Raw genomic sequence first — 27,837 nt, 5'->3', positions numbered from 1 at the left:
ACCAGTATAAATAATAGGGAAATATATTAATTATATCAGGACTTCTCAAACTGTAATAAGCATATGAACTCAGGATTTTGTTGAAATATAGATACTTTTCCAGTACATCTGGCGCAGGCCCTGTGATTCTTTACTTCTAATTTCCTGATGATACTAGTGCACGGACCATACTTTGAGTAGCAAGAAGTTAGGCTGTATCCTTACAAATAAAACCGCTGCTTTAAGATTCAAAAAGAACCCAACTTCTAAGAGTAGAGCATACTATAAATTAGCTGTCATGCACTTATCCCTTTCTCAGTCTTTTTTATTTAGCATGAGAATGACCTATCTAATTAGTAATTAGAATTTTTATTATAATTGACATTGTCAGTCTTTTTCATGTTTTAGTCATTCTAGTAGGTGTATAATTAACCTTGAACTTTCAATTTGTGCAAAAATATGCTACATACCATGTCACTGATTCAGACAAACAGTATATCATGAAACCATCGTTGAGGATTGTTTATATAGTACTCTGTATATAGTACATGTTATAAAATACCTATCTAAAAGTTTGCATTTGATCTAATCTCCTACATTTTGCTTTCATTATAGATTTCAGTTGCAGAACACAGCCATGAAAAGAAACATGCACATGACCAGACAGTCGTCTTTTCAGATGAAAACCAGATGGATCTAACAACAAGTCACACTGTGATGATTACCAAAGGCCTTTTAGATTGTACCAAAAGTGAAAAATCCACTAAGATAGATACCACATCATTTCTGACTAACTTAAAGCTCCATACTAAGGATTTAGGAATGAAAAAGGAATTAAATTTTTCCATGGATCAAAGCACTTCTTCAGAAAAGAAAATAAATTTTAATGACTTCATAAAAAGATTGAAAACAGGAAAATCTAATGCTTTAACAGGACCAGATAAAGAAAATTTTGAGATATCTGTTCATCCCAAAGAATCAAATAGGGCCTCTTCTGTACATCAAATGCATGTATCTCTTAGGGTAGATGAAAATAGCAATAATATGACTAGAATCTTTAGAGAACAAGATGATGAGATGAATTTCACCCAGTGTCATACAGCCAATATTCAGACTTTGGTTCCCACATCCAGTGAGACCAGCTTAAGGGAATTTAAAGGTGATGATATTACAATTTATGGCAATGACTTTATGGACTTGACAGTTAATCACACTATCCAGAATTTGCCCTCAGCAGATAATTTATCTAATACAGAAAATCAAACTCAGAATGTCATGATGGATATTCCAACAGCTTATGGAACTAAAGCTCCAGGAAAGAAGACATTCTTAAAGAATAAACTGAATGCTGCTTTTCAAGACCCTTCTTTCAACCCTAAGGGTGAAATACATACTATCAGAAGTCCTATTACAGAGACAGAAACTCACATAGTCACACAGACTTCTAACCAAGATGCCAGAACATTGGCCATGATCCCAGAATCTATATGTGTGAGCCCAGCTACTCAAGATCATAAAACATTTTTCTCTTCTAGCAGTAATGATGCTATGGAACTAACCAAGTGTCTCTCAGGTATGAGAGAAGAGAAAAATTTACTGAAGAATGAGAGTAATTATTCTAAAATATATCCCAATCCAGATACCATGTCTATTGTCACAGAGAAAACTGTTTATTTAGGAGAGGATAGCATGGACATTACCAGGAGTCATACAGTTGCAATAGATAATCGGATTTTTAAACAAGATCAGACAAACATACAGAGAGCAGACACACCAGTATCTGAAAAAGAAATGATGCTCCAAAATCTCAAAACCATGTCAGAGGATGAGGAAATAAATATAAATTGTAGCTCAGTTCCTCATGAATTTAAGGGAAGATTACAGCAGAGCCTGGCAAATTCTTCATCCTTTTCATTGACTGACAAAAAGACTGACATATTCACAGATGAAGATATGGATTTGACTAGAAGCCACACAACTAACCTAGGAAGTCAAGTTCCTCTTGCATTGTACAATCTAACATCTGAGAATACCAGTAAATTTCACTCTCAAAGCAAAAGCTCTTCAAATGAATGGGAAGAAATGACCAAAAGTCCTATGGAACCATCCCAACAGCCAGACAAAATATCTAAAAACATCCCAACTGACACCTGGGGCAAAGACAAAGATCAGGTTTTCAAGATTGCACCTTATCTTGACAAAGATTCTCCTCACTCAGCTGATGCTAATCAAGACATAGCAACAAGCCATAATATGGTATACTCTGGTGGAAATCTTGAGAAACAAGTAACACTGGGAAATAATGGAAATACAGTTTTATGTCAGCAACCTTTATTTCCTACCACAGAATCATTTTCTGTGTTAGAAGGACAGTCTACCATGAAAAATCATAATATTGCTGTTAACAGTTACACAGTGAAATCTGCACCAGGCCAGAATTCTAAACTGCCTGAGCCACTAAGGAAAAGTTTAGGCAATCCCACACTTGACTGTTCTCATGACAAGATAATTATTTGTTCAGAGGAAGAACAAAATATGGATCTAACCAAGAGTCATACTGTTGTCATTGGATTTGGTCCTTCTGAGGTACAAGAATTGGGTAAGACTGATTTAGAAAATACTAACAGCCAGCTGACAACAGTAAACAAACAGATAGCTGTAAAAGTCGAAAAATGTAGTAAAACTCCTGCAGAGAAAATTGGAGTATTTGTTTCTAATGATAACATAGATGTGTTGGAGGACAAAAGTATACAGAAACTTGGATTTCTGAATGAAAAGCAAGATGTCAAAATTTGTGGAAGGAAAAGTGTTGGCAGACTAAAAGTTGATAAGACTATTGTATTTTCAGAGGGTGATGAGAATGATATGGATATCACCAAGAGTTTTACAGTGGAAATAAATCATAAACCTTTTTTAAATGAACAAGATTTTCATTTGGTGCCTTTGGCAGGAACTTCTAAAACTGTTTTGTATACATGTGGGCAAGATGACATGGAGGTCACTAGAAGTCACACAACTGCTATAGAATGTAAAACTGCCTCACTGGACGAAATCACTAGGCCTGTTGACAAAACTGTAATGTTTGTAGATAATTACAATGAACTGGAAATGACAAAGTCCCACACTGTTTTCATTGACTACCAAGCAAAGGATAGGACTGTGCTTACAGATGGACCTGACTTTGAACTATGCAAAAGAAAAAGCCCAGAAAAGCCAAGAGTGACATTTCCTTCTGCAGAGGACAGTGTTTTCTTTCCAGAGAATGGTGAAAGTGACCATTCAGCAGCAAAAGTCAACAAGCTACCACTGACAGAATGGCCTAACATTGGTCCTATAGAGAAAGCTGTAGGATTTATAGTTGGTGATAACATGGAAGTGCCTAAATCAACCATTTGGAAAAATGGCAAAGATGTACCAAAGCCTGAACTTCTGAATGATACTATATCACGCAAAAGTCAGAGAAGGAAAAGCCTTAGTCTCAAAAATGACAAAACTGCATTTTTCAAAAATGATAAAAATGGTATGGATATCACCCAGAGTTGTACAGTGAAAATAAGTAACAAAAGTGTCCTGGAAGATAGAGAGGATTCCTGTTTGGTGCCTTTGGCAGGAACTTCTAAAACCGTTTTGTATACATGTGGGCAGGATGACATGGAGATGACTAGAAGTCACACAACTGCCTTAGAATGTGAAACTGTCTCACCAGATAAAATAACTACTAGGCCTATGGACAAAACTGTAATGTTTGTAGATAATCACTGTGATCTGGAAGTTACCAAATCCCATACTGTTTTCATTGATTGTCAAGCCACAGAGGAAATTCTTCAAGAGTGCCCTAAATTTGGAATAGCTAAAGGAAAAACCTTGGGAATTTCTTTTCATAATGATGGTCACTCTATTCAAGAACTCACTAAAAAACAAGCACTGGCTGTAGAAAACAAAATTGTTTACTCTGAGCAAAAGCATCATGTGATACCCTCTGTTCCTATTAATACATTGTCTGGGGGTCAAAGTCAGTTAGAAATGATCAAATTCAATAGCACTGTGGATGAACAGGTCATGGGGAAAGTTGTAGACCAGACCTATACATTGGAAAAAGCCAAAACTGAAAGCTGTCAGTTAAATAGTACAGATAGAAGAAACACGGATTTTACAAACAGTCATGCAACTGCTATGTGTGGATCCAGTGATAATTATTCCTGTTTACCAAATGCTATTTCCTATTTTGACAATTTGGAGGGGAATGTCATGTCCTCAGATGATAAAGATGAGAAAGCCAGTAATTGCCCAATGCAAAACGATCTTGTTTATGCAAACAATTTAGCCAATGAATATTACTTGAAATCTGAGGGACTGCCTCTCTCTGCTTGTTCTTTGTTAGAGGAAGAAGTTACTCAAACCATTACCAAAGGACACTTAGACTGTGCTATAACAGTGCTCAAAGATCAAGATCTGATTAAGGAGCCCCAAAATGTGATAGCTAATCAAACTTTAATATGTAGTCAAGATCTGGGGGAGGTAACTAAACCTAATTCAAAGCGAGTATCTTTTAAGCTCCCAAAGGATCAAATGGAGGGCTTTGTTGATAAGGCAGAACATAATTTAAAGATGACCTTTGTTCATGATGTCTGTGTGGCTTCTAAGCCTCATCTCTCAACCCAGCTACCTCCGTTATCTCAACAAGGACAAATAATTGTGAATAAAGATGAAACAGTATTGTCTAACACTGGAAATAAGGATTTAAACATTGTTATGGGAAATTCTTCTGTACCCACATGTGCAAATGAGTCCAAAATGCTCAATAATGCCCAACAGTATACTATAGCCTGTAAAAAAGAGCTGAGGAAAAATATTCAGGCAACTAAATACAATACAGATTTCCACAGTAACTCTGACTTGACTAAGCAAGTTATTCACACTCATGCTAATTCTAGAGAAGCATCATCTCCTGAAATTGTATCTAATACTGCAAGTTTTAGTAGTGTCAAATCAGATCTGAATAATTTGAATGGAAAAACTGAAGAATTTTTAGATTTCCAAACTGCTCATATACCACCTTCTCCAGAACAATTACTTGCAGTGGTAAATAAGGCACGCAATCATATGAGTATAGAGCAAGCTACAGAAATACATAATATTAACACAGTGTCCAGCAATGTTGAAGATGATAGAGATAAAGAAAATAAAATTTCTCATAATGGAACCGAAACTGTCTCTGTACCACTCACAGTTGTAAAAGATAAAGTAAGGAGACGTTCTTTGGGAATATTTTTGCCCAGATTGCCAAATAAGAGAAATTGTAGTGTCACTGGTATTGATGACCTGAAGCAGATTCAAGGAGATACAGCTGATTTAAATCACTTAGAAACTCAACCAGTCTTCAGTAAGGAATCAAGCATTGAGTTTGTTGCAACCAAGCTGAACTTAAGTCCATCTCAATATATAAATGAGGAAAACCTTCCTATATACCCTGGTGAGATTAATTCCTCAGACTCTATTATCGTAGAAACTGAGGAAAAGGCTTTGATTGAGACATATCAAAGAGAGATTTCACCATCTGAAAATAAAATAAGAGAAACCAGTAATAGCCAAAAAAGAACCTGGACACAAGAAGAAGATGATATTCAGAATGAGACAAAAATCAGAAAAAGTGAGATTAGGTTTAGTGATACTCCACAAGATCAGGAGGTAAGCTCTGTCTTGAACTAAGGAATGTTATTTTTTTAAATATGTATTCATTTATTTTGAGAGAGAGAGAGAGAGAACACATGTGCACGAGCAGGGGAGGGGCAAAGAGAGAATCCCAAGCAGCCTCCACACCAATTCAGGGCTCTAACTCATGACCCTGAGATCATGACCTAAGCAGACATCATTAGTCAGTAACTGACTGAGCCACACAGGCGGCCCTTGAATTTTAATTTTAAGGCAGAAGTTGATGAGCAGGAATTGATTATTTCCAACTATAGGGCTGGGGAAATAATCGTGTGTGGCATGTTAAGAAATTATTTGACTAACAATTTGAAGTGACAAATCCCAAAAAAATGAAATGGGAAGTAGTATAAAAATTAATGCTGAAATTGTGCAATTTGTCATTGTGTGTTTGCATATGAGAATCTCCAGGCAGGGTGTATGTAGTTTGAAAAGTTATCTTTAGTGTTCTAAATATCTAGAGGGTAAAAAACAAAACAAAACAACTTTTTGTTATGCAAACTGCATAAAGAAAAGTCTGCTTGAATTTTCTTGGCTAATGAAGATCCGTGAAAGCTGAGAGTCCATTTCTTTAGTGAATGAGTGCCTAAGTCAAGCCCAGTATCTCAAGGTGAAGTAAGTGAGATTCTGAATTTATGAAAGAGGTCATAGATTTTTTTTTTTTTGAAGTTGAAGGAATACTCATTTAGATAACTTGGAGAGAATGAAACCTATCACTCAAATTGAGTTGTATAGCTGGAGAAATAAAGATTAGAAAGTATCAGAGATTGATAGAAAACAGAGTTTAAATGCTATTAAGAAATATGTGTGTGAGCTTAGAAAATTATTTTAGTACTTCTATAATATGAGGTCCTGAGGAAATGAAGCTTTGAAGTAGTATCAGTGATAGAAAATTTAAAACTAAAAAGATTCCATAAAAATTATTATTTTTTTAATGTTTATTTTTGAAAGAGACAGAGACAGAATGCAATTGGGTTAGGGGCAGAGAGAGAGGGAGACACAGAGTCCAAAGCAGGCTCCAGGCTCCGAGCTGTCAGCACAGAGCCTGATACGGGGCTCGAACCCACGAGCTGTGAGATCATGACCTGAGCTGAAGTCGGACTCTCAACTGACTGAGCCACCCAGGTGCCCCCAAAATTAGTATTATTTTGTTCAGTAGATAGTGAATATCTGCTGTGTCCTGGGTATTGTTTAGGAGCTGGGAATGAATCAATGAGAATTTACAGAAAAAAAAATCAGTTCTCATGGAGATTACATTCTAACATTTAGACCAAGAACATGTTGTCTTCAAAACTTATGTAAGTAGTAGGTGAAAATGGCGTTTAAGGCTGTAAAGTCAAATGGCTAAAATGGTAAAAGCAAGACCACATCCCTTATTTGACATCAGCCAAAGGAATGTTGGTCACCTGGGGAAAGAAGTACTAAAGCCTGGAAGTAAGTTTCTTTGTGCTCTAGCCAGAGCCACTATGTATAGCCAATTTTCTATGCTGGTTTATTTCAGCATGGTAGCCCTGACCCTGGTGGCTAGTAGTTAAATAATTGGATAGGTCAACATTTGTCAGCTCATTGGATCTGTCTTTAACTTAGACACATCTGAGAAACCATTTGCTTATGCGGTATAATGCACAAGGTGATTTCTATATATTCTTAAATAAATTACTTTAAAGGTTTAATAAGTTGCTTATTCTAATTTGTTACTGAGGTATTTCATATAAATTATAGATAAGTTTTATGTTAAGAAGTAGTATTTGTTAGCATTTAACAAATATTTAGTTATTTATAGGTATGCAAAGTCCTAACTTCATGCTGATGATGTTCCTTACTTGATAATTTCAGATTTTTGATCACCATGCTGAAGGGGATATAGATAAAAATGCTAACAGTGTATTAATAAAGAGCCTAAGCAGGACACCATGTAGTTGCAGCAGTTCTCTGGATTCGATCAAGGCCGATGGGACTTCTCTGGACTTCAGCAGTAAGATCTTCATGAAGGCTAAATAATAGAAGTCATCTGCTTACTTGACTAATAATAAATGTATTTCAGTTTAGGAGATATTTAAAATTTATTTAAGCTTTTTGGGAGTTATAGCTAATTGATAACTAAAACATTTAGTCTCTTTTTAATTCTTAGTAATTTTAATAAATTGAGAAGTGATAGACTATAAACTGTAAGAGAAACATTGAATGGGGCCTTAAAATTGTGATATACTTTGCACTATAAATGACTCTCTTCCCCAAAAGATCCTAGTGGATATCTTCAATAGAATGAACCACACATATAAACCTGAATGATGGTTAAAATTAAGTTTACAATTCAGTTTTGACATGTTCATCTCCTGAATTTGCTTTACCTCTAGCACACCACAATAGTCAAATGGAATCACAGTTCCTCAGAGACACTATTTGTGAAGAGAGCTTGAAGGAGGTATGTTAAAATACTTATGTTTCTGTTGCAACTGTTTTCCTCTTTTTGTTTTTAAATTTTTTCAGGGGAGCTTGGGTGGCTCAATCGGTTAAGTGTCCAAGTCTTTGATTTCGGCTCAGGTCATGATCTCACAGTTCAAAAGATCAAGCCCCAGGCTGATCAGCTCTCTCCCTCTCTCTCTCTGCCCCTCCCCTGCTCACTCTTTCTCTCTCAAAAAAAAGAAACTTAAAAAAATGTTTTTTTAATTATGAAATATTTCAACTATACAGAAAACAAGTGTTTTTTATTAAGGACCCAGCATGTTCATTAGTCATATGGAGTAGAAATCACAATTAGAAGACCTATGTTTTATAATTTGTTCTTAATTCTATTGTTACTGAATAACATTAAGAAATACTATTAGATAAAATCTTTTCATGTATAGCTTTACAGATATTTAGATATTTCCACAAATATACTGTAAGCTATTTAGAAACAAAGCAGGGTGTTATAGTCAAAAAGAACTCACTTTGAATAGTTGTGCAAACTTTTTTTCTTTCCTCAGAAACTCAAAGATGGGAAAATTACAATAAAGGAGTTCTTTATACTTCTTCAGGTCCACATTTTGATACAGAAACCCCGACAGAGCAATCTCCCAACCAAAGTAAGTGCAATTTCTTGACAAAATAGTTATCTCAGTCAAAATGTATTGTACTTGTTTATTAGACTGCATCAAAACGTGTGTTTATACAAAAACAGAAGAAGAATCTAAGGAAGCATATTTTCCTGCAGAAAGTTTTTCTATAGTAGGTATATTGTGCTTAGCATAAAAATTGATTTTTTGTAGTGTCGTAGATTTTGATAAGGTGAAATTTTATTTTTTCTCATTCCTTGCTATGTATTTTGTCTTTGATCCTTTTTCTTGAACATATACTTTTTCACACTATTATAAAAATCCAAGTATAAAAAATTTTTAATAAACATTTTTCAAAATCAAAATTATGTAAGATTATACAATGTTTGAATTATATAATCAACAAACTCAATTTAAAAGATTAATAGAAAAATTTAATAGGAATATTTTTTTCTCTTAAGTCTGTCGAACATTTATAAAAATTAGTTATGCCCTTGACCACAAAGAAAGTATTAACAGACTGAAAAAAAAATGGAGATTTTACGGACAATATCACCCGATCTTAATCCAATAAAATTAGAACTAATAAAAGGACTAAAACATTCTTAACCTTCTTGGAAATTGAGAAATACACTTGTAGATAACTGTGAGATCAGAGAGGGAATCAAGACCATTAAGAAAGCACAGTAAAGGAGAATATTTAATACAAATCTATGTGAAATACAGCAAAAATTATACTTAACAGAAAATTAAAAGTATTAGATATCATTGTTATTATAGAAGAGAACCTAAAAATAAAGGAATTTTTAATGCTCACTTTAAGAAATTGGAAAATGAGGGGCGTCTGGGTGGCCCATTTGGTTAAGCATCTGACTCTTGATTTCAGCTCAGGTCATGATCTCATGGTTCATGAGTTCAAGCCCCGCATCAGGATCTGTGCTGTCAGCATGGAGCCTGCTTTGGATCCTCTGTCCTCCTCTCTGCCTCTGCCCCACTCATGCATGCGTATACACCATGCACTCACAAACTCTCTCAAAAATAAATATTGAAAAAAAAAAGAGGGGCGCCTGGGTGGCTCAGTCGGTTAAGCGTCCAACTTCAGCTCAGGTCGTGATCTCGCGGTCTGTGAGTTCGAGCCCCATGTCGTCAGGCTCTGTGCTGACAGCTCAGAGCCTGGAGCCTGCTTCAGATTCTGTCTCTCTCTCTCTCTCTCTCTCTCTCTCTCTCTGACCCTCCCCTGTTCATGCTCTGTCTCTCTCTGTCTCAAAAATAAATAAACATTAAAAAAATTAAAAAAAAAAGAAAAAAAAATCGGAAAATGAACCATAAAATAATATCCATAAAAAAGACATGAAGACAGAATTAATGCAGATAAATGGTAAAGCTAATGAGACAGGAAACAAAAATTAGTGGAAAGAATAGCAAATCCAAAAACTGGTACTTTGAAAAACAATAAAATAAGAAAACCCTTGAAGAGCCTAATTAAGAAAAAAAGACATGAGCACCTGGGTGGCTTGGTCAGTTAAGCATCCAACTCTTGATTTCAGCTCAGGTCATCAGGTCATGATCTCATAGTTCATGCGATAGAGTCCCACAATTGGGCTCTGTGCTGACAGCCAAAGTCCGCTTGGGATATTCTCTCTCTCTCTCTCTCTCTCTCTCTCTCTCTCTCTCTCTGACCCTCCCATGCTTGTGCGTGCATGAGAGCATGCACTCTCTCAAAATAAGTAAATAAACATTTAAAAAAAAGAAAGAAAGAAAAAGAGAAAGCTAAAATATAGATGGTTGAGAAAGAAGACCTGTCCAGAGATTAAAATAATTTTTTTAAATCCATCAACTCTGACAACAAATTTTAAGACCCAGATGATTTTTTTTAATGTTTATTTATTTTTGAGAGACAGAGATAGACAGCGTGAGTTGGGGAGGGGCAGAGAGAGAGGGAGACACAGAATCCAAAGCAGGCTCCAGGCCCTGAGCTGTCAGCACAGAGCCTGATGCAGGGCTCAAACTCACAAGTGGTGAGTTTGAGTGGCTCATGACCTGAGCCGAAGTTGGACGCTCAACCGACTGAGCCACCCAGGTGCCCCCAGATGATTTTTTAGCAAGATATAAATTACCAAAATTAACCTAAGACATGGAAAACTTTTATTCTCATCGAAAATTTTATTTTATAACTTACCACTAAAATTGTCACTAGAACCAGATGAGTTCTATCTAGCTTTTAAAGAATGAACCTACACAGGGGCACCTGGCTGATTTAGTCAGTAGAGGATATGACTCTTGAAACCCCACACTGGGCATAGAGCTTTTAAAAAAGTTTTTGTTGGGGCACCTAGGTGGCTCAGTCGGTTGAACATCTGACTTGATTTCAGCTAAAGTCATGATCTCATGGTTCGTGAGTTTGAGCCCCTCAACGGGCTGTATGCTGACAGCATGGAGCCTGCTTGGGATTCCCTCTCTCTGCCCCTCCCCTGCTCATGCTCTGTCTCTCTCTCAAAATAAATAAACTTTTAAATAAATAAAAATAAATAAAGTTTTTGTTTTAAATAATGAAGGGAGAGAGGGAAGGAAGAAGAAAGGAGGGACAGAAGGATGAATGAACCTACACATCTATGGACATTTGGTTTATGAGAAAGATGCCAAAATCAAGTCTAAAAGGTGCTTGGGTGGCTCAGTCGGGTAAGAGACTGACTCTTGGTTTTGGCTTGTGTCATGATCTCGCGGCTTTGTGGGTTCCAGCCACATATCAGGCTCTGCGCTGGCAGCACAAAGCCTGCTTGGGATTCTCTCTCCCTCTCTGCCCCTCCCCCACTTGCACTATCTCTGTCTCTCTCAAAATAAGTAAACTTAAAAAAAAAAAAGAACGTTTGTGCCACAAGTGATACCATCAAGAAAGTGAAAAGACAACCCACAGAATAGGAGAAAACATTGGCAAATCCTACATTTATAAAGGACTTGTATCTAGAATATATAAAGAACTTTTTCAACTCAATAATAAAAAGACAACCTAATTAAAAAACAGTCAAGAGAATCTAGGGGTGCCTGGGTGGCTCAGTTGGTTGAGTGTCTGACTCTTGATGTTGGCTCAGGTCATGACTTCATGGTTCCTGAGTTCAAGCCCTGTGTTGGGTTCTGTGCTGACAGCACAGAGCCTGCTTGGGATTTTGTCTCTTCTCTCCGCCCCTTTCCTGCTTGCACTTTCACTGTCTCAAAAATAAACAAATAAGTAAAAACTTAAAGAAAGTAGTCAAAGGGATCTGAATAAACATTTGTCTGAAGAACATATACAAAAGGCCCACGAGTAGAAGAAAACATGTTCAGCATCATTAGTCATTAAGGAAATGCAAGTTAAAACAAAAATGAGTTACCACTTCACAACTACTGTGATGGCTATAATCAAAAAGATAGAAAATAAAGTATTGGCAAGGATGTAGAGAAATTAGAATTTTCTTTCATACATTGCTGGTGGGAATGTAAAATGGTACAGCCACTTTGGAAAACAGTTTGGCATTTTCTCAAAAAGTTAAACATAGAACTATTATAAGATTCAGGAATTCCACTTCTAAGTATATTCCCAAGAGAACTGGATATATACATCCACACAAAACTTGTACATGAGCACTATTCATAATAGCCAAAATGTGAACTTAGTGGTTTTTTGGGGCTGGAATGGGGGTGGAAGAGAATGCAGAGTGACACCTAATGGGTACAGGGTTTCTTACAGGGGGATGAAAATGCTCTAAATTAGATTGTGGTTGATGATTGCACAACCCTGTGAATATACATTAAAAAATTATTTAATTGTATACTTAAATGTATGAATTATATGGTATGTGAATTAAACTTCAATAAAGCTGTTTAGAAAGAAATCAATTCCAGGAGAATTGTATATCTAAATGTGAAGTGTGAATCAAAGATGGGAAGTGAGAAAATGGGCACACATCTTTTGTGTCCCCAACCTCATTATTCTTATCACTATAGCTATGCACTGGATTCCCACTAGAATCCTCTTGTTTCACCTGTAGATGTGGAGTAGAAAGCTGCCTAGATGTGGATCCAGAGTCTACAACTTCTTAGGAAAAGCAGAAAGAGTACCAGGGAACTAGGAGAAAGCAGAGGGGAACTATACGAGCAGAGACGCTGCTGGCAGAAGAGGTGAAGAAGAGGACACTTAAGGAGCTAACCCTTAGGTTAGCTACCCTTAGGGTCTGAACCTTCCCCTTTCCTCTCAGGCCTTGCAGAGGTCAGGAGGATCAGTGTTAGGGAAATAGATCTGGTAACAAACCCATAGAGATGGAAAGAGAGTTTATGCTATCCAGGAAAGAAATTTAAAATTCCAAAGTAGGGACAAGCCAAAGAGGTACATATGGACCATTGAAAATGAAGTTCACAGCTATGGGCGTCTGATCCAGGACTTGGATAACTATGAGTCTATTTTAGGGTGGAACCGGGGAAAGTGGTTTTTTTTTTCCTTCCTTTTTCTTTTCTTTCTCTTTTTTTGTTTTTTAAAGTAAGCTCTACACCCAACATGGGGCTTGAACTCACAGTCCCAAGATCAAGAGTCACATGCTCAGGATGCCTGGCTGGCTCAGTCAGAGCATCCAACTCTTGATCTTGGGGCCATGAGTTCAAGCCTAACGTTGGGTGTAGAGATTACATTTTAAAAAGTCACATGATCTACCAACTGAGCCAGCCAGGCACCCCTGAGGAGAATGTTCTTGAGGCAAGTGAGGAAGTGTGTGCTACCCCTTATAGACACATATACAGCTCCCATATGTGTTTGCAGTTACAGGAGCTCAGAAGGCATCACCAGCAAATGGTGCTTTTGTAGTGTCCCATGATGCTCATTATGTGCAGGGAGTGCCTCCGGCAGAAGTACTATAATTTACACCCTCCTCAGGGATATCAAGGAACTATTGCAGGTACCCCTGCCAGGCCTGAAATAGCCAAGAGCTGATTGTGCATAAATTGGGTACTTAATCAAAATAGATAAGTCAGGGGAGGAGGGTCACTGGTGTACATAGTCCTGGGTTCATGGTGCAGCAAATTAACCCAACTGTGCATATGGCATGGACAGTTGCAGCCCATATGTACCCACAGTGCATGAGCCTGATACCCACTGACAATTGTACTCCTGATGAATCTCTAGGAACATGGCCCTGTGTTTCACTGGTGGTTATGAAGGTTCAGGAGGAACCCTACCCTTTGTAAAGAGACTTTTATTATTATAGGAAATGTCAAACATAGACAAAAATAGAGAATTGTTCAATGACCTCCCCATGTATACATCACCAAACTTCAAAATTTATCAACTCTTGTTTTGTCTCTGCATTTCCCTCCCTCCTCTCTGTTATTTTGAAGCAAATCCCAGGCATCATCAATTTATCTGATTTTCAATACGTATCCCTAAAAAGATGAAGACTCATATTTTAAAAACATATCCAAATATAATAATCATACCTTAAAGTGATTATTCAATCAGTATTTTTCTTTTCCTCATTGTCTTCAGCATTATCTTCCTTCCAGTTTACTAAATTGAGACCCAAATGAGGTCAAAATATTGTAATTGGTTGATTACAATCAATTTAGTCATCTCCTAAACTGTAAGGTCCCCTTCCATCTCTGTCTCCTTTTTTTTTTTCTTTTTAGTGAAGAAACCAGGTTTGTTTGTTTGGGGTTTTTTTTGTAGAGTTTACCACTAAATGAATTTTGCCAGTTGTGCACACCCAACTTTTATCTATCCTTTGTATTTTTTGTAAAGTGGCAGAAGCTTTATCAGATTCCGAGTTTTTTTCAAGTTCACTTTATAGTCCTACTTCCATCAGGAAATAATGTGTGATGGTGATGAATAGGCAGCCATTAATGATCATTATCTAGATCTAGTAATTAGGAGTTGTAAAGTAGTAGTTGTAAACTAATTCTATCATTTATTTTTCATTTATTGTCCAAATACTTCTATAAAAAGAAATATTCCTTTACCCAAGCATTTGACTCCTATATGAAGGCATTTAGCCATTTTCCCAAGGAGGCCTGATTTCTTTGAGTGAAAAATCCTTGCTTTAAAACCACAGTCTGGGTGTGCCTCAGTTGCTTAAGCATCTGACTCTTGATTTCAGCTCAGGTCATGATCTCACAGTTTTGTGAGGTGGAGCCCCTCATTGGGCTCTGCACTTGCAGCTCAGAACCTGCTTGGGATTCTTTCTGTCTCCTCTCATTCTTCCCCTCCCCTACTCATGCTCTCTCTGTCACTCTCAAAACAAAAATGTAAATTAAAAAAAGCACGATCTGGGGGGCACCTGGGTGGTTCAGTCAATTGAGCATATGACTCTTAATTTCAGTTCAGGTCAAGATCCTGGGGCTGTGGGGTGAAGCTCTGTGTCCATCAAGCTCTGTGCTGAGCATGGAGCCTGCTTGGGATTCTCTTTCTCTCCCTCTGCCCCCTCCCCCTACCTCTCTCTCTCTCTTCCAAATTATAAAAAAAGACAAAAAAACAACAACCATAATCTGTGTTCTAGTGTTGCCATTTCTTTTTGAGCCAGTGCATGGAGCTTTGATTTTTATTTATAAATCTAGCCTTAAATACACCTTTAAGAAAGAGAATCAACTTCAGTTATAATTGATCTTAGCATTTTTTATACTTTATAAGTACTTTACTTAGTACTTTTATATTTTATTTTATACTTTCTAGTAGATACTTCTAGTATCTGCTAGAAGATGTGTTAGAGACAGAGAAGGGAGATTAAAACCTCATTCAGTTCTTTTTAATTTATCAAATAAAAGTAGAAAGTGAGAAGAAGCTAACATTTTGTTAGATCACTTTATCAGGCTCTGGACTTGAGTAACCTTTAAAAAAAAACCTTTTACCATAATCTTGAGAGGCTGGTCAATATTGTGCCCATTTTATAGATGAGGAGACCAACTCTTAGAGTGGTAAAATGACTTATTCTGTGCCATACTGCCTATGAATAATGGGCAGTTGTGGGATTTTGTTTGGTTTGGTTTTTATATGTAATGTGATGTAAGGAGCTGACTTGGTTTTTCCATTACTGCATCAAGGACATCAAAAAGTCATTGGATTTGGGATGCCTGGCTGGCTCTGTTGGAAGGTCAAATGACTCTTGATATCAGGGTTCTGAGACACAAGTATGGATTAGAGATAGAGAATGGGAGTTGAAAAGAAAAATCTGGGAAACTGGCATCTTTTTTCTTTCTTTTAATGAAAGAGTTCCTGATAAGTTTGAACTTTTAGGTATTGATTTTCTTAAAACAACACATAACCATTTTCAAACCACTTTGACTCGCATGTGAATGGAACATCCACTAAACAAATGTAGGAAATGGACTTTGACATCAGAGACTTGAATTCAGATTCCAACTACTAGATTATTGGGTATATCAATTTCATAGGGTAATCAAATTTTTCTTTTATGACTTTTTAAAATAAGCACTCTGAAATGTGAAACAGTTTTTAAACATGGTTTTGTCTTCAAACTACCAGTTTTGAGGGACTGATTTTCTTTTTTTTCCAGTTTACTGTAAACACACCACCTACTCCAGAAGACGTGATGTTAAGTCATTATGTTTACCGACCCAAGATACAGATTTATAGAGAAGATTGTGAGGCTCTTCGCCAAAAGATTGAAGAGTATGAAAGTTTGTGTTTTTGTGTGTGTTTCATTGGGTGGGTGAATAATCTGTGTGATAGGTTTTGATTAGAATAACACTGGGCACAGGAAAAAGTTCATGGCATTAACTGGCAGTGTGATATGGTATATAGGAAAGAGTCAGCTTTGTAGTCAGACAGATTAAAGCTCAATCCTGGCTACAGCACTAGCTGTGTAACTTTATGTGTCATTTAACCATCATTTCCACATCCATAAATTAGGGATAACGATACATACGCAGCAGGCAGAAATGAGCAGAGGAAATAATGTATATAAAATGTCTTGATGCCATTCTTAGCAAAAAGTACATCCTCAATAAACATTAATTATTAGATTATGATATCATATATTGATTGCAAAAGAACATCTTCAAAAAAGAAGATAGATAATACCCTTTAGAGATTTATATATAGTGCCTGAAATCAAGATTGACTTTGGGTTTATAATTTTATCTCATTTGCCCTTGATTTGCATTATGAAAGAACATGGTATTAGACTGTAGCTCAATGCTTTGGTGTATGTAGATGCAGCACAATAATTTATAAATTAGGTATATCTAGATTCCCTCAGGTAAATTAGGACTTACAATCCAAAATATATTTATATCCTAGTTATCTAGAACTATCCAATTAAATTTGAACCAATCTGGGGCGCCTGGGTGGCTCAGTCAGTTGGGCAACCGACTTCGGCTCAGGTCATGATCTCATGGTTCGTGGGTTCAAGCCCTGCGTCGGGCTCTGTGCTGACAGCTCGGAGTCTGGAGCCTGCTTCAGATTCTGTGTCTCCCCTCTCTCTCCCCCTCCCCTGCTCATGCTCTGTGTCTATCTCTCAACAATGAATAAACGCTTAAAAAAAATTTTTTTTTTTAATTTTTGAACCAATTTAACAAGCAGAAAAGAAAATAATTTTTAGGGGCACCTGGGTGGCTCAGTCGGTTAAGTGTCCAACTTGTCCAGCTTCAGCTCAGATGATGATCTCGCAGTTCGTGAGTTCAAGCCCCACATTGGGCCATCCGGCTCTGCTGACAGCTTGGAGCCCCGAGCCTGCTTCAGATTCTGTGTCTCCCTCTCTCTCTGCCCCTCCCCCATTCGTGCTCTGTCTCTCTCAAAAATATTTATTTAAAAAAATTTTTTAATCATTTTTAAAAAATTATGTAGTTTTAAAACTAGAAACTTAAGATGCTATTAAATTATAACACCACAGATTTGCCTGATCCTGTTTTTTCATTCAACTATATATTGAACGCCTACTATCTGCCAGGCACTATACTAAGTACTAAGGTTCAGGGCACTTGTGTAGCTCAGTCAGGTAGTATCCGATCAACTCTTGGTCTCAGCTCAGGTCTTGATCTCAGGGTGATGAGTTCAAGCCCCACATTGGGCTCCACACTAGGTGTGAAACCTCCTTAAAATTTAAAAAAAGAAAAAGTATTGGTGTTCATCACTGAACAAGACAGAAAAGTTTCTTATCTTCATGTTTTTTAAAAGAGTTGAGTGCCTCAGATTTGTCTGAGAATGTTTTATTTTGAATAAGATCTTGTACACAATGTGCAGTAGATGTGCTCTACTATCTGATTTTACACCTATACTCCTGTATATAATATCTTCTAACTCTGATAGAAATGTATTCTACTTACTAACAAGAGACTAATATGTAACTTTGCTACTTTTACAAATGCTGTACTATAAAGGTGGATAAGACTGAGCTGAATGGGAACTTTTACTTAAAATAATAACTATAACTTGACAATAATTACGCATTGATAGGCCTTAAAGATTCTTTAAAAGCAACATGTTTTCATGTTAGACCAAGTTGCTTGAGAATAATGTTTGTGAGAAGTTTTTATGATTCATAGCATTCTTGAACTGTTCTACAAGTGTTGAAATAATGAAGCTGACCACTGTTCTTGAGTAAATGCCCCCTTTTTTTTAAGGTAGAAAAGAATTAGGAAGAGTCAAATTAATTATGCCTGTAAATCTGTGTTGATTCATTCTAGCTGACTTCTGAACCCTGAGCTAATTAATTAACTTTTCTATATTTTAGATTAAAGCTATCTGCACTGAACCAGGATAAACTGTTGACTGATATAAATAGGAACCTGTGGGAAAAAATGAGACACTGCTCTGATGAGGAGGTATTTTTATTTTTGTCTCATTTTCTGAATGGGAATCAGTATACACATTTTGAACACAGTTTATTGTGAAATAAGTAACTGTTACATGGTAATTAGTGATGAGTTATTTAACTTCTCAGGTATAATATGTTATCAAGGTTTTAATTTAATTATATATGAGTAATTGTTAATATATAATTTTTCAAACCTGAAATAACTAATTTAAAATAGGAAATACATTTGAAGTTTATTTAGAATTTCCTCCTACTTGTTTTCCTTTCACTTAGATTTAGATGAGGAAAAGATTTACTTTAATTGGTTAAATAATAAGCAACACATTTTATATGTGCTCTAATATATTAAAAGAGTTTTTTAAATTGACTAAGAACCTGTTATTTTCTAACTTGTAATATGAATAAATGAATGAAAAACAGGAATTAGGGGTGCCTGGGTGGCTCAGTCGGTTGAGGATTCGACTCCAGCTCAGGTCATGATCTCACTGCTTGTGAGTTCAAGACCCGTGTCAGCCTCTGTGCTGACTGCTCGCATCTCAGAGCCTGGAGCCTGTTTCAGATTCTGTCTCTGTCTCCCTGCCCCTCCCCCACTTGTGCTCTGTCTCTCTCTCTCTCTCTCTCAAATATAAATAAACATAAAAAAAATTTTTTTAAGCAGGAATTAAAACTGAAATTCTTAAACTATTAAATATGATTAAATTTGCAAATGAAGGGACATCTGGCTGGCTCTCAACTCTTGGAGCATATGACTCTTGATCTTGGGGTCAGGAGTTTGAGTCCCACATTAGGCACAGAGATTACTTAATTTAAATGAATGAATGAGTTTTTGTTTTTTGTTTTTTTTAAGATTTGCAAATGAGAAATGCCCTGCCTTAGGAATCAGTGTAGGATGGGCAAAGCTTAGCACATAGCAGCTGATCCAGCCTTTCCAGACCATTTGCCTTTTCTAACTCACTTGTTTTAGGGCATTATAACCTTTGACTTTCTCTTGCAGCTGAAGGCCTTTGGAATTTACCTAAACAAAATAAAGTCACGTTTTACCAAGATGACTAAAGTCTTCACTCACCAAGGAAAAGTGGCTCTCTACAGCAAGCTGGTACAGTCAGCTCAGGTAATTTGACACAGCTAACAGCATAGAAAGAAAGGTCTATTAAAGTTACTTTATAGTGGTTGTAGGATATGAAGAATGTTTCTTCGGAGAGACATGTGAATGAGACTTGGGCATAAATTTACAATGGTTCTTAAGAGGTGGAGTTCAATTTATCAAAAGTGGGAAATCCAGAGGCACCTGGTTGGCTCAGTCATTGGAGCATGCAACTCTCAATCTCAGAGTCATGAGTTCAAGCCCCACGTTAGGCATGGAGCCTACTTAAAAAAAAAAAAAAAAAAAGGAAATCTGAGTAATTCTAGAATATATTTACTAATATGGGCCTATGTCTCATCTCAAATGTTGAGGTAAAACAATGTAGGATTCTGATCTTATTGCTAAGGACTGTACTGTAGTATTATCTTCCTCATAGTCCATACCCATCTATGAATGTATGTGCATGTTTATTTTTAGGTATGTATGTATGTAAGCAAGCAAGCTCTATGACCAATGTGGGGCTTGAACTCATGACCCCTAGATCAAGAGTTGCATACTCTACTGACTTAGCCAACCAGTGCTCCTGTGTGTGCATGTTTAAAGTAGCATTTCCCAAAATGATGATACTTTAAGAAAGGCTCTTCATAAAAAAATTTTCATTTGGCAAATAACTCTGAGAAATGTCACATGCCATATCCTTCCTTTGGAGAAAAAATAACATATTAAAGTCTAAACTCAGAATTTTTTTTTTAAGTCTAAAAAGAACAAAAAATGCTTTAATTCTATTCAATGTTTTCCATATTTATTTGACCATAGAACATTTTTTTAAGAATTCTTTTTTTGGGGGGGGCGCCTGGGTGGCTCAGTCAGTTGAGCTTCCGACTTCGGCTCAGGTCATGATCTCACGGTCTGTGAGTTCGAGCCCCGTGTCAGGCTCTGTGCTGACAGCTCAGAGCCTGGAGTCTGCCTGGGATTCTGTGTCTCCCTCTCTCTCTGACCCTCCCCCATTCATGCTCTGTCTCTCTCTGTCTCAAATAAACATTAAAAAAAATTTTTTTTTAATTTAAAAAAGAATTCTTTTTTTTTTTTTTTTTAAGTAATATATATTAACATGGAAATGCTGGGATAAAGGAAAGTACAAAAAATGGGTTTATATGAATCTGTTATGTATGCCTTTTTTTTTTTTAATGTTTATTATTATTTTTTTTTTTTTTAATTTTTTTTTTTTTTTTTCAACGTTTTTTATTTATTTTTGGGACAGAGAGAGACATAGCATGAACGGGGGAGGGGCAGAGAGAGAGGGAGACACAGAATCAGAAACAGGCTCCAGGCTCTGAGCCATCAGCCCAGAGCCCGACGCGGGGCTCGAACTCACGGACCACGAGATCGTGACCTGGCTGAAGTCGGACGCTTAACCGACTGCGCCACCCAGGCGCCCCGTTAATGTTTATTATTTTTGAGAGAGTGCATGTGAGAGCAGGGGAGGGGCCGAGAGAGAGGGTGACAGAAGATCTAAAGTGGGCTCTGTGCTGACAGCAGAGAGCCTGATGTGGGGCTCAGACTCATGAACCATGAGATCATTGAGCCAAAGTTGAATGCTTAACCGACCAAGTCACCTTGTTATGTATGCTTTTTAAAAACATCTTAAGTCCAGACTTGAAGCTTTGACCTTCGTTTCAAGATTTGCCTGTTCATGGTATAGACAAAGCAGTAGGTCAGTAAGTTTAACCATTTATAATGTTAAAGTGTTTTGTTTACAGGTTTAACTTAACAGTGTAATATTGTATTTTTAGAATGAGAGGGAGAAACTTCAGACAAGGATAGATGAAATGAACAACATACTTAAGAAGATTGAGAACTGTCTCACTGAGGTGGAAATAGGTAAAGTATTTTGAACACTTTCCCAAAGGTAGTTTAATTTTACCTAACAGCTTCCCTATGGTACAGATTGCTGGTATCACTATGCTGAAGCCTTGTATTAGCAATTTGAGACATTAGAGCAAAATAAAGCTCTTTACCTGTGGTCATCCATAACACAATTAACAAGAGATGCCCAAGATAATAAACCTCTTTAGAAAGTTCTTCATAACCTAGACTGTAATCTTATTTTTTTAATAGATGAACTTATTATCTCCATTTGGAAAATAGCTGTCCTTTTAGTTTGACCTCTCATATTCCCGATTTGTTAGTATTGTTGTCCTGCAGTGCTTTCTCATAAATCACAAAATTCCACATAATCATCAAATTTAGAAGCTCTTAGTCCTTAGCTATCTTGACCTCCTTCAGCATTTGACACTGATGATTATTCTCTTCCTTCTGAATCTTTCATCTCCCTAAACCTCTATGATATTGTACTACCCTGACTCTTTTTTTTTCTGACTATTCCTTTTAGCTTCTCTGTTGCTGTCTCTCTAACTTCTTTTGTAGGCCTTTAGATTTTATCATCTACTCATTTCTATATTCTCTCCTTCATGCTTTCATCTGCCTTAACATTTGTGTTTGTATGATTTCCAAATTCAGTTAAATTCATCATTTGTTGAACACCTGCTGCATGCCCAATACTATGCTTAGCCTCAGAAAAAAAGATATTATAAACACAGATTTTTGCCCTTAAATAGCTTATAATTATTCTGAGTGAGGTCATCTTTAGCCTCTCTCTTGAGTTCCAAACTTAACATTTCTAATTTCTTGCTGAACCTTTATGCAAATATGTCTTTAAGCACCTTAAAGACATTGTTATTTCCAAAATAAAATCTGAAAATCTGCTCTCCCTATGATGTTTCTCATCTCTGTTAATGGCATCACTATTGTTACATACTGTAAACAGCCAAAAACTTTCATTGTCTTTGAGTCTCTCTAATCAGGTCCTGTCATATCTGCTTCTTCAGCATCTCGTATTCTTTCCCATTCCCATTAAGGCTGTCATCAATTTTGACACGCTATTCCAAGTCTTCTAACTAATCTTTCTATACTCTTTTTTTTAAGTTTATTTACTTATTTTTTTGAGAGAGATGGTGAGCAGGGGAAGGGCAGAGAGAGAGAGAGGGAGATAGAGAATCCCAAGCAGGCTCCACACTGTTAGCACAGAGCCCCTCACGGGACTCGAACTCACAAACCATGAGATCATGACCCGAGATGAAACCAAGAGTCAGACACTTAACCAACCAAGCCACCTAGGCACCCTGCAATTTTTCTACACTCTTAATTTCATCCTACCTCCTTCTAGTCCAACCTGCGCATTGCTGCCAGATTAAATAATTATGAAGAACAGTTTTCATTATGTTACTCCCTTCACAAACTTTTTTCCATTTATAACAATAAAGTCCAAACACCTAAGCTTGACATTTACATTCTCCACAATAATTTTTAGGTCTTCCTTTCTTACATGATTTACTATTATTCTTCTATTATGCATCCCAGATTCCAACCAAATCTTGTCATCTCTATGCAGTCCTGCTATTTTGTCTTTGCTAATGCATTTTCCTTCTGTTTTCTCCCAAAGGAAGCAGTCCTTATCTCCCTTGAGCTCCTGTAGCTGTTTTATTAGTCCTTCTTGTAGTATACATCTACTTGTAATTATAGTTATTTTTATATAGCTATCTCCCTAATGTGTAAGCTCCATGGAAGCAAAGATCAGCTTTTATTTTTCTCCATATCCTTCAGAGTTCTTAGTACTATGCTTTGCATTGAGCAAGTGCCTAGTACATGTTTTCTACATTGCATTGATAGTGAGTGTATGAATTCCATAATCTTAGACTCCTACTACTCATGCCCTACTCCTTTGTTCATTACCTTTCTTTCTACTTCACATATGAAAAACAAGCTATTAGGCCAGAACTTTTGAACTTCCTACTTCCAAACAAATCAAACTTTTATATATCTATATCCATTCTTTCATCATTCCTTTCTTTTCCCTAAGAGCAATCTTTCCACCTAAACTTCAGTTCCATCCCCTCTTCTCAGGAATTTCATATCACTGATTTTCCCTTATCTCTTACATATTCAACCTTTCTGCCTCCTCTCTGAAGGATATATTCACCTCTCTCTTATCTTTAAAATACCAAAAACCACACTTCTTTCTCTAGATACCACTGACAAATAGCTATTTCTTTCTCATTCCTTAATTATGCCTTGAGCAAATATACTGAGTACCTATGTTGTGCCATGTACAGTGCTCAATGCTTAGAATACTATGGTGATTAAACACAAAAACTTTATGGCCCTGTGGAGCTTCTCATCTAGAAAAGAATATAAGAATTAAATAATTTAGGGCACCTGGATGGCTCAGTCAGTTAAGCATCTGACTCTTGGTTTCAGCTCAGGTCTTGATCTCACGGCTTTGAACCTTGTGGTTTCAAACCCCCTGCTGGGCTCTGAGCTGCCTGTGTGGAGCCTGCTTGGGATTCTCTCTCTCTCCCTCTCACTGTCTCTCTCTGCCTCTCCCGAACTTGCTCTGTCTCTCCCAAAATAAATAAATAAGCTTAAAAATAATAATTTTATGTTAAGTGCTGTGAGAGAGGTTACACGGTGCTGTAAGGTCCTGAAACAAATCTAACCTAGTCAGGTCCGGAGGAGCTTCTCTCTGTGGAAATGGCTTTTAAGTTAAGATCTGAAAATGAGGAGGATTTAAAGTGAGGAAGGGAAAGCAGACTATTTAATATGAATAACACACAGAAGTTCTTCTATGGGAAAGAATGTAACAAGTATAAGGATCTGAAATAAGGCCAATGTTGGCTAGAATAGAGAAAGCGCAAGAGAGAACATGATTCAGATAAAGCTGGAGATGTCAGCTTTGCGGGCCTGGGCAAGGAGGGCCCCTTAAGGAGGTTTGACTTTTTCTGAGAACAGTGAGCAACCTTGAAGAGTATTAAGCATTGGCTGCAATGTAGAGATGGAATTTGAATAGATGAAGAGTAAATGCAAGAAGTTAAGTACTTATTGGAAATGTGCACACATGCTTTTGTGTATGTGTATCTGTTCCTGTTTCTTGTCCATGGGGTTGCCTAACAATAACTTCAACATATGCAATTATATGTAAACAATTTCTACCTCAGAGTGGCCTATGAGAAGCTGCTGTTGGAGATCATTGGCTCAAAGTTCACTTGTCTGCCGCTGGAAGCAAGTCTTTGTATGAAATTATAAGTATAGTTCAGTGCTTTATTGGCAACGAAAGGTGGGGAATGATGACTATTTGTGAAATACTGTTAACACTTCATTTTGGGACCATCTTTTTTTCTCATCTCTGGTTATTTTTGACTGAGTTATTCTAATGCACATTGCCTACTTAGAAACTAAGAATTTGGAGGATGGAGAGAAAGACAATCCTATGGAAGAATGGAATTCAGAAATGAGAGCTGCAGAGAAAGGTAACTGAATTAATTAAGAAGATAAATGGGGGAAAAAAACAAGCTATTTTCTGTTTATTTAGGTGAGATAAAGTGATACAGAATTTTCAATAGAACAGATGATTTTTTGTAGCAACATTTTAATGTGTCTATTCTGACAGATTTTTTTTTTTTTCCCTAAAGAACTGGAACAGTTGAAAACTGAAGAAGAAGAGCTCCAAAGGTCAGCTTCAACTGGAGTGTTAGAAAATAGGCTAAACTTTGCAAGGCTAAATGGCTTCCTACCTCTAAAAACTGACAAGATTAGGCACATGAATATTGAATTAAGACTGACTCAGGGCTTCTGTTCCACCTTGAACTTGACCTGTTTTAGTTGGCATTGTTTTCTAAGCACTTACGGGGCATTAATCCAAGGTAGTATTTCTCAAGCTTGAATAATATCGGGATCCTTTTAAAGCAAATAAACCTAGCATTAAACTGTTTTTATATTGTACTTTTTTTTTTTTTAAGTTTATTTACTTACTTTGAGAGAAAGAAGACAGAGAATCCCAAGTAGGCTCCATACTGTCACTGCAGAGCCCAACACGGGGCTCACTCCCACAAACCATGAGATCAAGACCTGAGTGGAAATAAGAGTCAGATTCTTAACTGACTGAGCCACCCAGGCGCCCCAAAATGAAAAGTAAATTTTAATAATAATATTAAAGAATATGCAAACCGTCAAAGATGCAAACCTTCATGGATCCTAATTTTGAGAACCATTGGTTTAAGCTTTTCCTAATTAGACCCTCACTTCTAGATTAATGCTTATTAAAAAAAAAAAAAAAAAAAACACACACACACAAGAAAAAAAAAACTAAGAAAACAAAAATGGATGCCATTCACTTCACTGGGGAGCCATCTAGCATGTGACTTCTTCTCATAAACCTTTTATTTTTATGGAGTCCAAATTCTCTGACAACAGCCTTATCTCTCTGATTATCTGCTATGATTTGCAGAAATCTCTTAGAACTGGAAGTACAGAAAGAGCAGACCCTTGCTCAAATAGACTTCGTGCAAAAACAAACAAATAGAACTGAAGAGCTACTGGATCAGTTGAGGTAAGGAAAAGCAGGTGTCATTAGTTTGTGTTTTACCCTGTGCCTTTGTAGTTGGCTAACCTATTACAGCAGTTGACATGTGTTTTTAACATGTATTACTGTTGTTTTTTTTTTTTAAGTTTATTTATTGATTTTGAGAGAGAGCCCACATACAGTGGGAGAGAGGGAGAGAGAGAGAGAGAGAGATTCCCAAGCAGGCTCTGCACTGCCAGCACGGAGCCTGACATGGGGCTTGAAACCACAAACCAGGACTTAAACGCGGGGCTTGAACCCTTGAACCTTGAAATCATGACCCGAGCCAAAATCAAGAGTTGGACACTTAACTGACTGAGCCACCCAGATGCCCCTGTGTATCACTATCTTTAACCCGTAATACAATACAACCTCAAAAAGAGTCAATGTACTCAACACCAAGCTGAAAGTATACAAGGTGGAAAAGCTATGAAATTATCATTTTAAAATATTTAACACTTTATATTGCCTAAACTTGGGTTTTCTCTGATGCAGAACTCAAAATTGGGTCAATTCTTTCAAAAGCATATTTGTACATTCACAGTATTTGAATCAAAATATTTGATTATCTCCCAAGCCAGCAAAAAACTTCAGCAAATATTGCTGGCACTCTTTGTGTGGTATCAAAAGTTAACTCTCCTTTTACTTCAGAAAAAAATTTTTGTCTTTGTTTATTTCTCTCCAGCGTGTCTGAGTGGGAAGTCATCGAGTGGAGTGATGATCAAGCTGTGTTCACCTTTCTTTATGACACAATAGAACTTACCATCACCTTTGGAGAGCCAGCAGGTGAGTAGCAAAAGTAATTCCTCTGCAGAAAAATGTATGGATAAACTCACTAAGGAGTCCAATCTTTATTTTACTACAATAATAACTATTGACATAATGAAATGAAAGCACACTAGAAGAAGCAATTATTTTAATTTACGATAATAGGATTTTATTTTATTAGAGAATAAAATAAAAATTCAACTAATGAAAGTTGACCTTTGTTGAATGACATTAGATGAAAGAAATTTTACATATCCAAATAATGGATCAATATGCTATTTGCATCTGTTTATTCTGGCTTCCTTTTTTCCATCTGTCTTTTTTGATAGACTTACTCTAATGGCTGGTGACACTTGTTTTGTTTTGTTTTGTTTTGTTTTGTTTTGTTTTGTTTTGTTTTGTTTTTTGAGAGAGAACATGAGCAGGGGAGGGGCAGAGAGAGAGGAGGACAGAAGGTCCAAAGCAGGCTGTCTGCTGACAGTAGCCAGCCTATTGTGGGGCTTGAACTCACGAACCGAAGCTTGAGTTCATGACTTGAGCTAAAGTTGGATGTTCAGCCAACTGAGCCACCCAGGCACCCCTTGATATATATATATTTTTTTTTTTTGTACTTAAATTAACCTGGAAAGTTCATTGGAAGTTCTGTATATATTGGTAGGCTTAACAGAGTCTTTGGAATCACTATATGGTAACTGGACAGAGTTCTAGCTATTTTGTTAAGAGGCTCCTGTCGGTGTCTTTAGGTCTTTTCTCTGAAACAATTTCAGCATAGCAAACCAAGCTTCACATTTTTCCAGCCTCCACACATGATTCTCCTTAAAATTTCCTTTTCTCAAAGAATATCAACAACTTCAGTCCAGGTCCAAAATTAAATGTTTATTTGTTTGTTTGTTTGTTTATTTTGAGAGAGAGAGAGGGTGGGGGAGGAGTGGGTAGAGTGAGAGGGAGAGAGAATGCCAAACAGACTGCACTCAAGCCACCCACATGCTCTAGTCCAGGTCCAAAATTAAA

At 36.8% G+C, this 27,837-nt stretch overlaps 1 protein-coding gene across 4 annotated transcripts in view; it reads left to right on the top strand.

Moving 5' to 3' along the window:
* KNL1 (kinetochore scaffold 1) overlaps positions 1-27,837 on the top strand; it is a 64,935-nt gene that overhangs the window by 31,011 nt on the left and 6,087 nt on the right. For all 4 annotated transcript variants that reach the window (XM_058738168.1, XM_058738171.1, XM_058738172.1 and 1 more), the window contains 12 exons: positions 595-5,667; positions 7,525-7,663; positions 8,046-8,113; positions 8,658-8,756; positions 16,256-16,371; positions 18,434-18,524; positions 19,512-19,628; positions 21,395-21,482; positions 24,890-24,967; positions 25,130-25,169; positions 25,945-26,046; positions 26,744-26,844. In XM_058738168.1, the coding sequence (XP_058594151.1) occupies positions 595-5,667; positions 7,525-7,663; positions 8,046-8,113; positions 8,658-8,756; positions 16,256-16,371; positions 18,434-18,524; positions 19,512-19,628; positions 21,395-21,482; positions 24,890-24,967; positions 25,130-25,169; positions 25,945-26,046; positions 26,744-26,844 (6,112 nt within the window). The remainder of the gene's footprint in view (positions 1-594; positions 5,668-7,524; positions 7,664-8,045; positions 8,114-8,657; positions 8,757-16,255; positions 16,372-18,433; positions 18,525-19,511; positions 19,629-21,394; positions 21,483-24,889; positions 24,968-25,129; positions 25,170-25,944; positions 26,047-26,743; positions 26,845-27,837) is intronic.

Source organism: Neofelis nebulosa, chromosome 7, assembly GCF_028018385.1.
Source record: "Neofelis nebulosa isolate mNeoNeb1 chromosome 7, mNeoNeb1.pri, whole genome shotgun sequence".
NCBI classification, from domain to species: Eukaryota; Metazoa; Chordata; class Mammalia; order Carnivora; family Felidae; genus Neofelis; species Neofelis nebulosa.
This window is presented reverse-complemented; position numbering and strand designations above follow the sequence as displayed.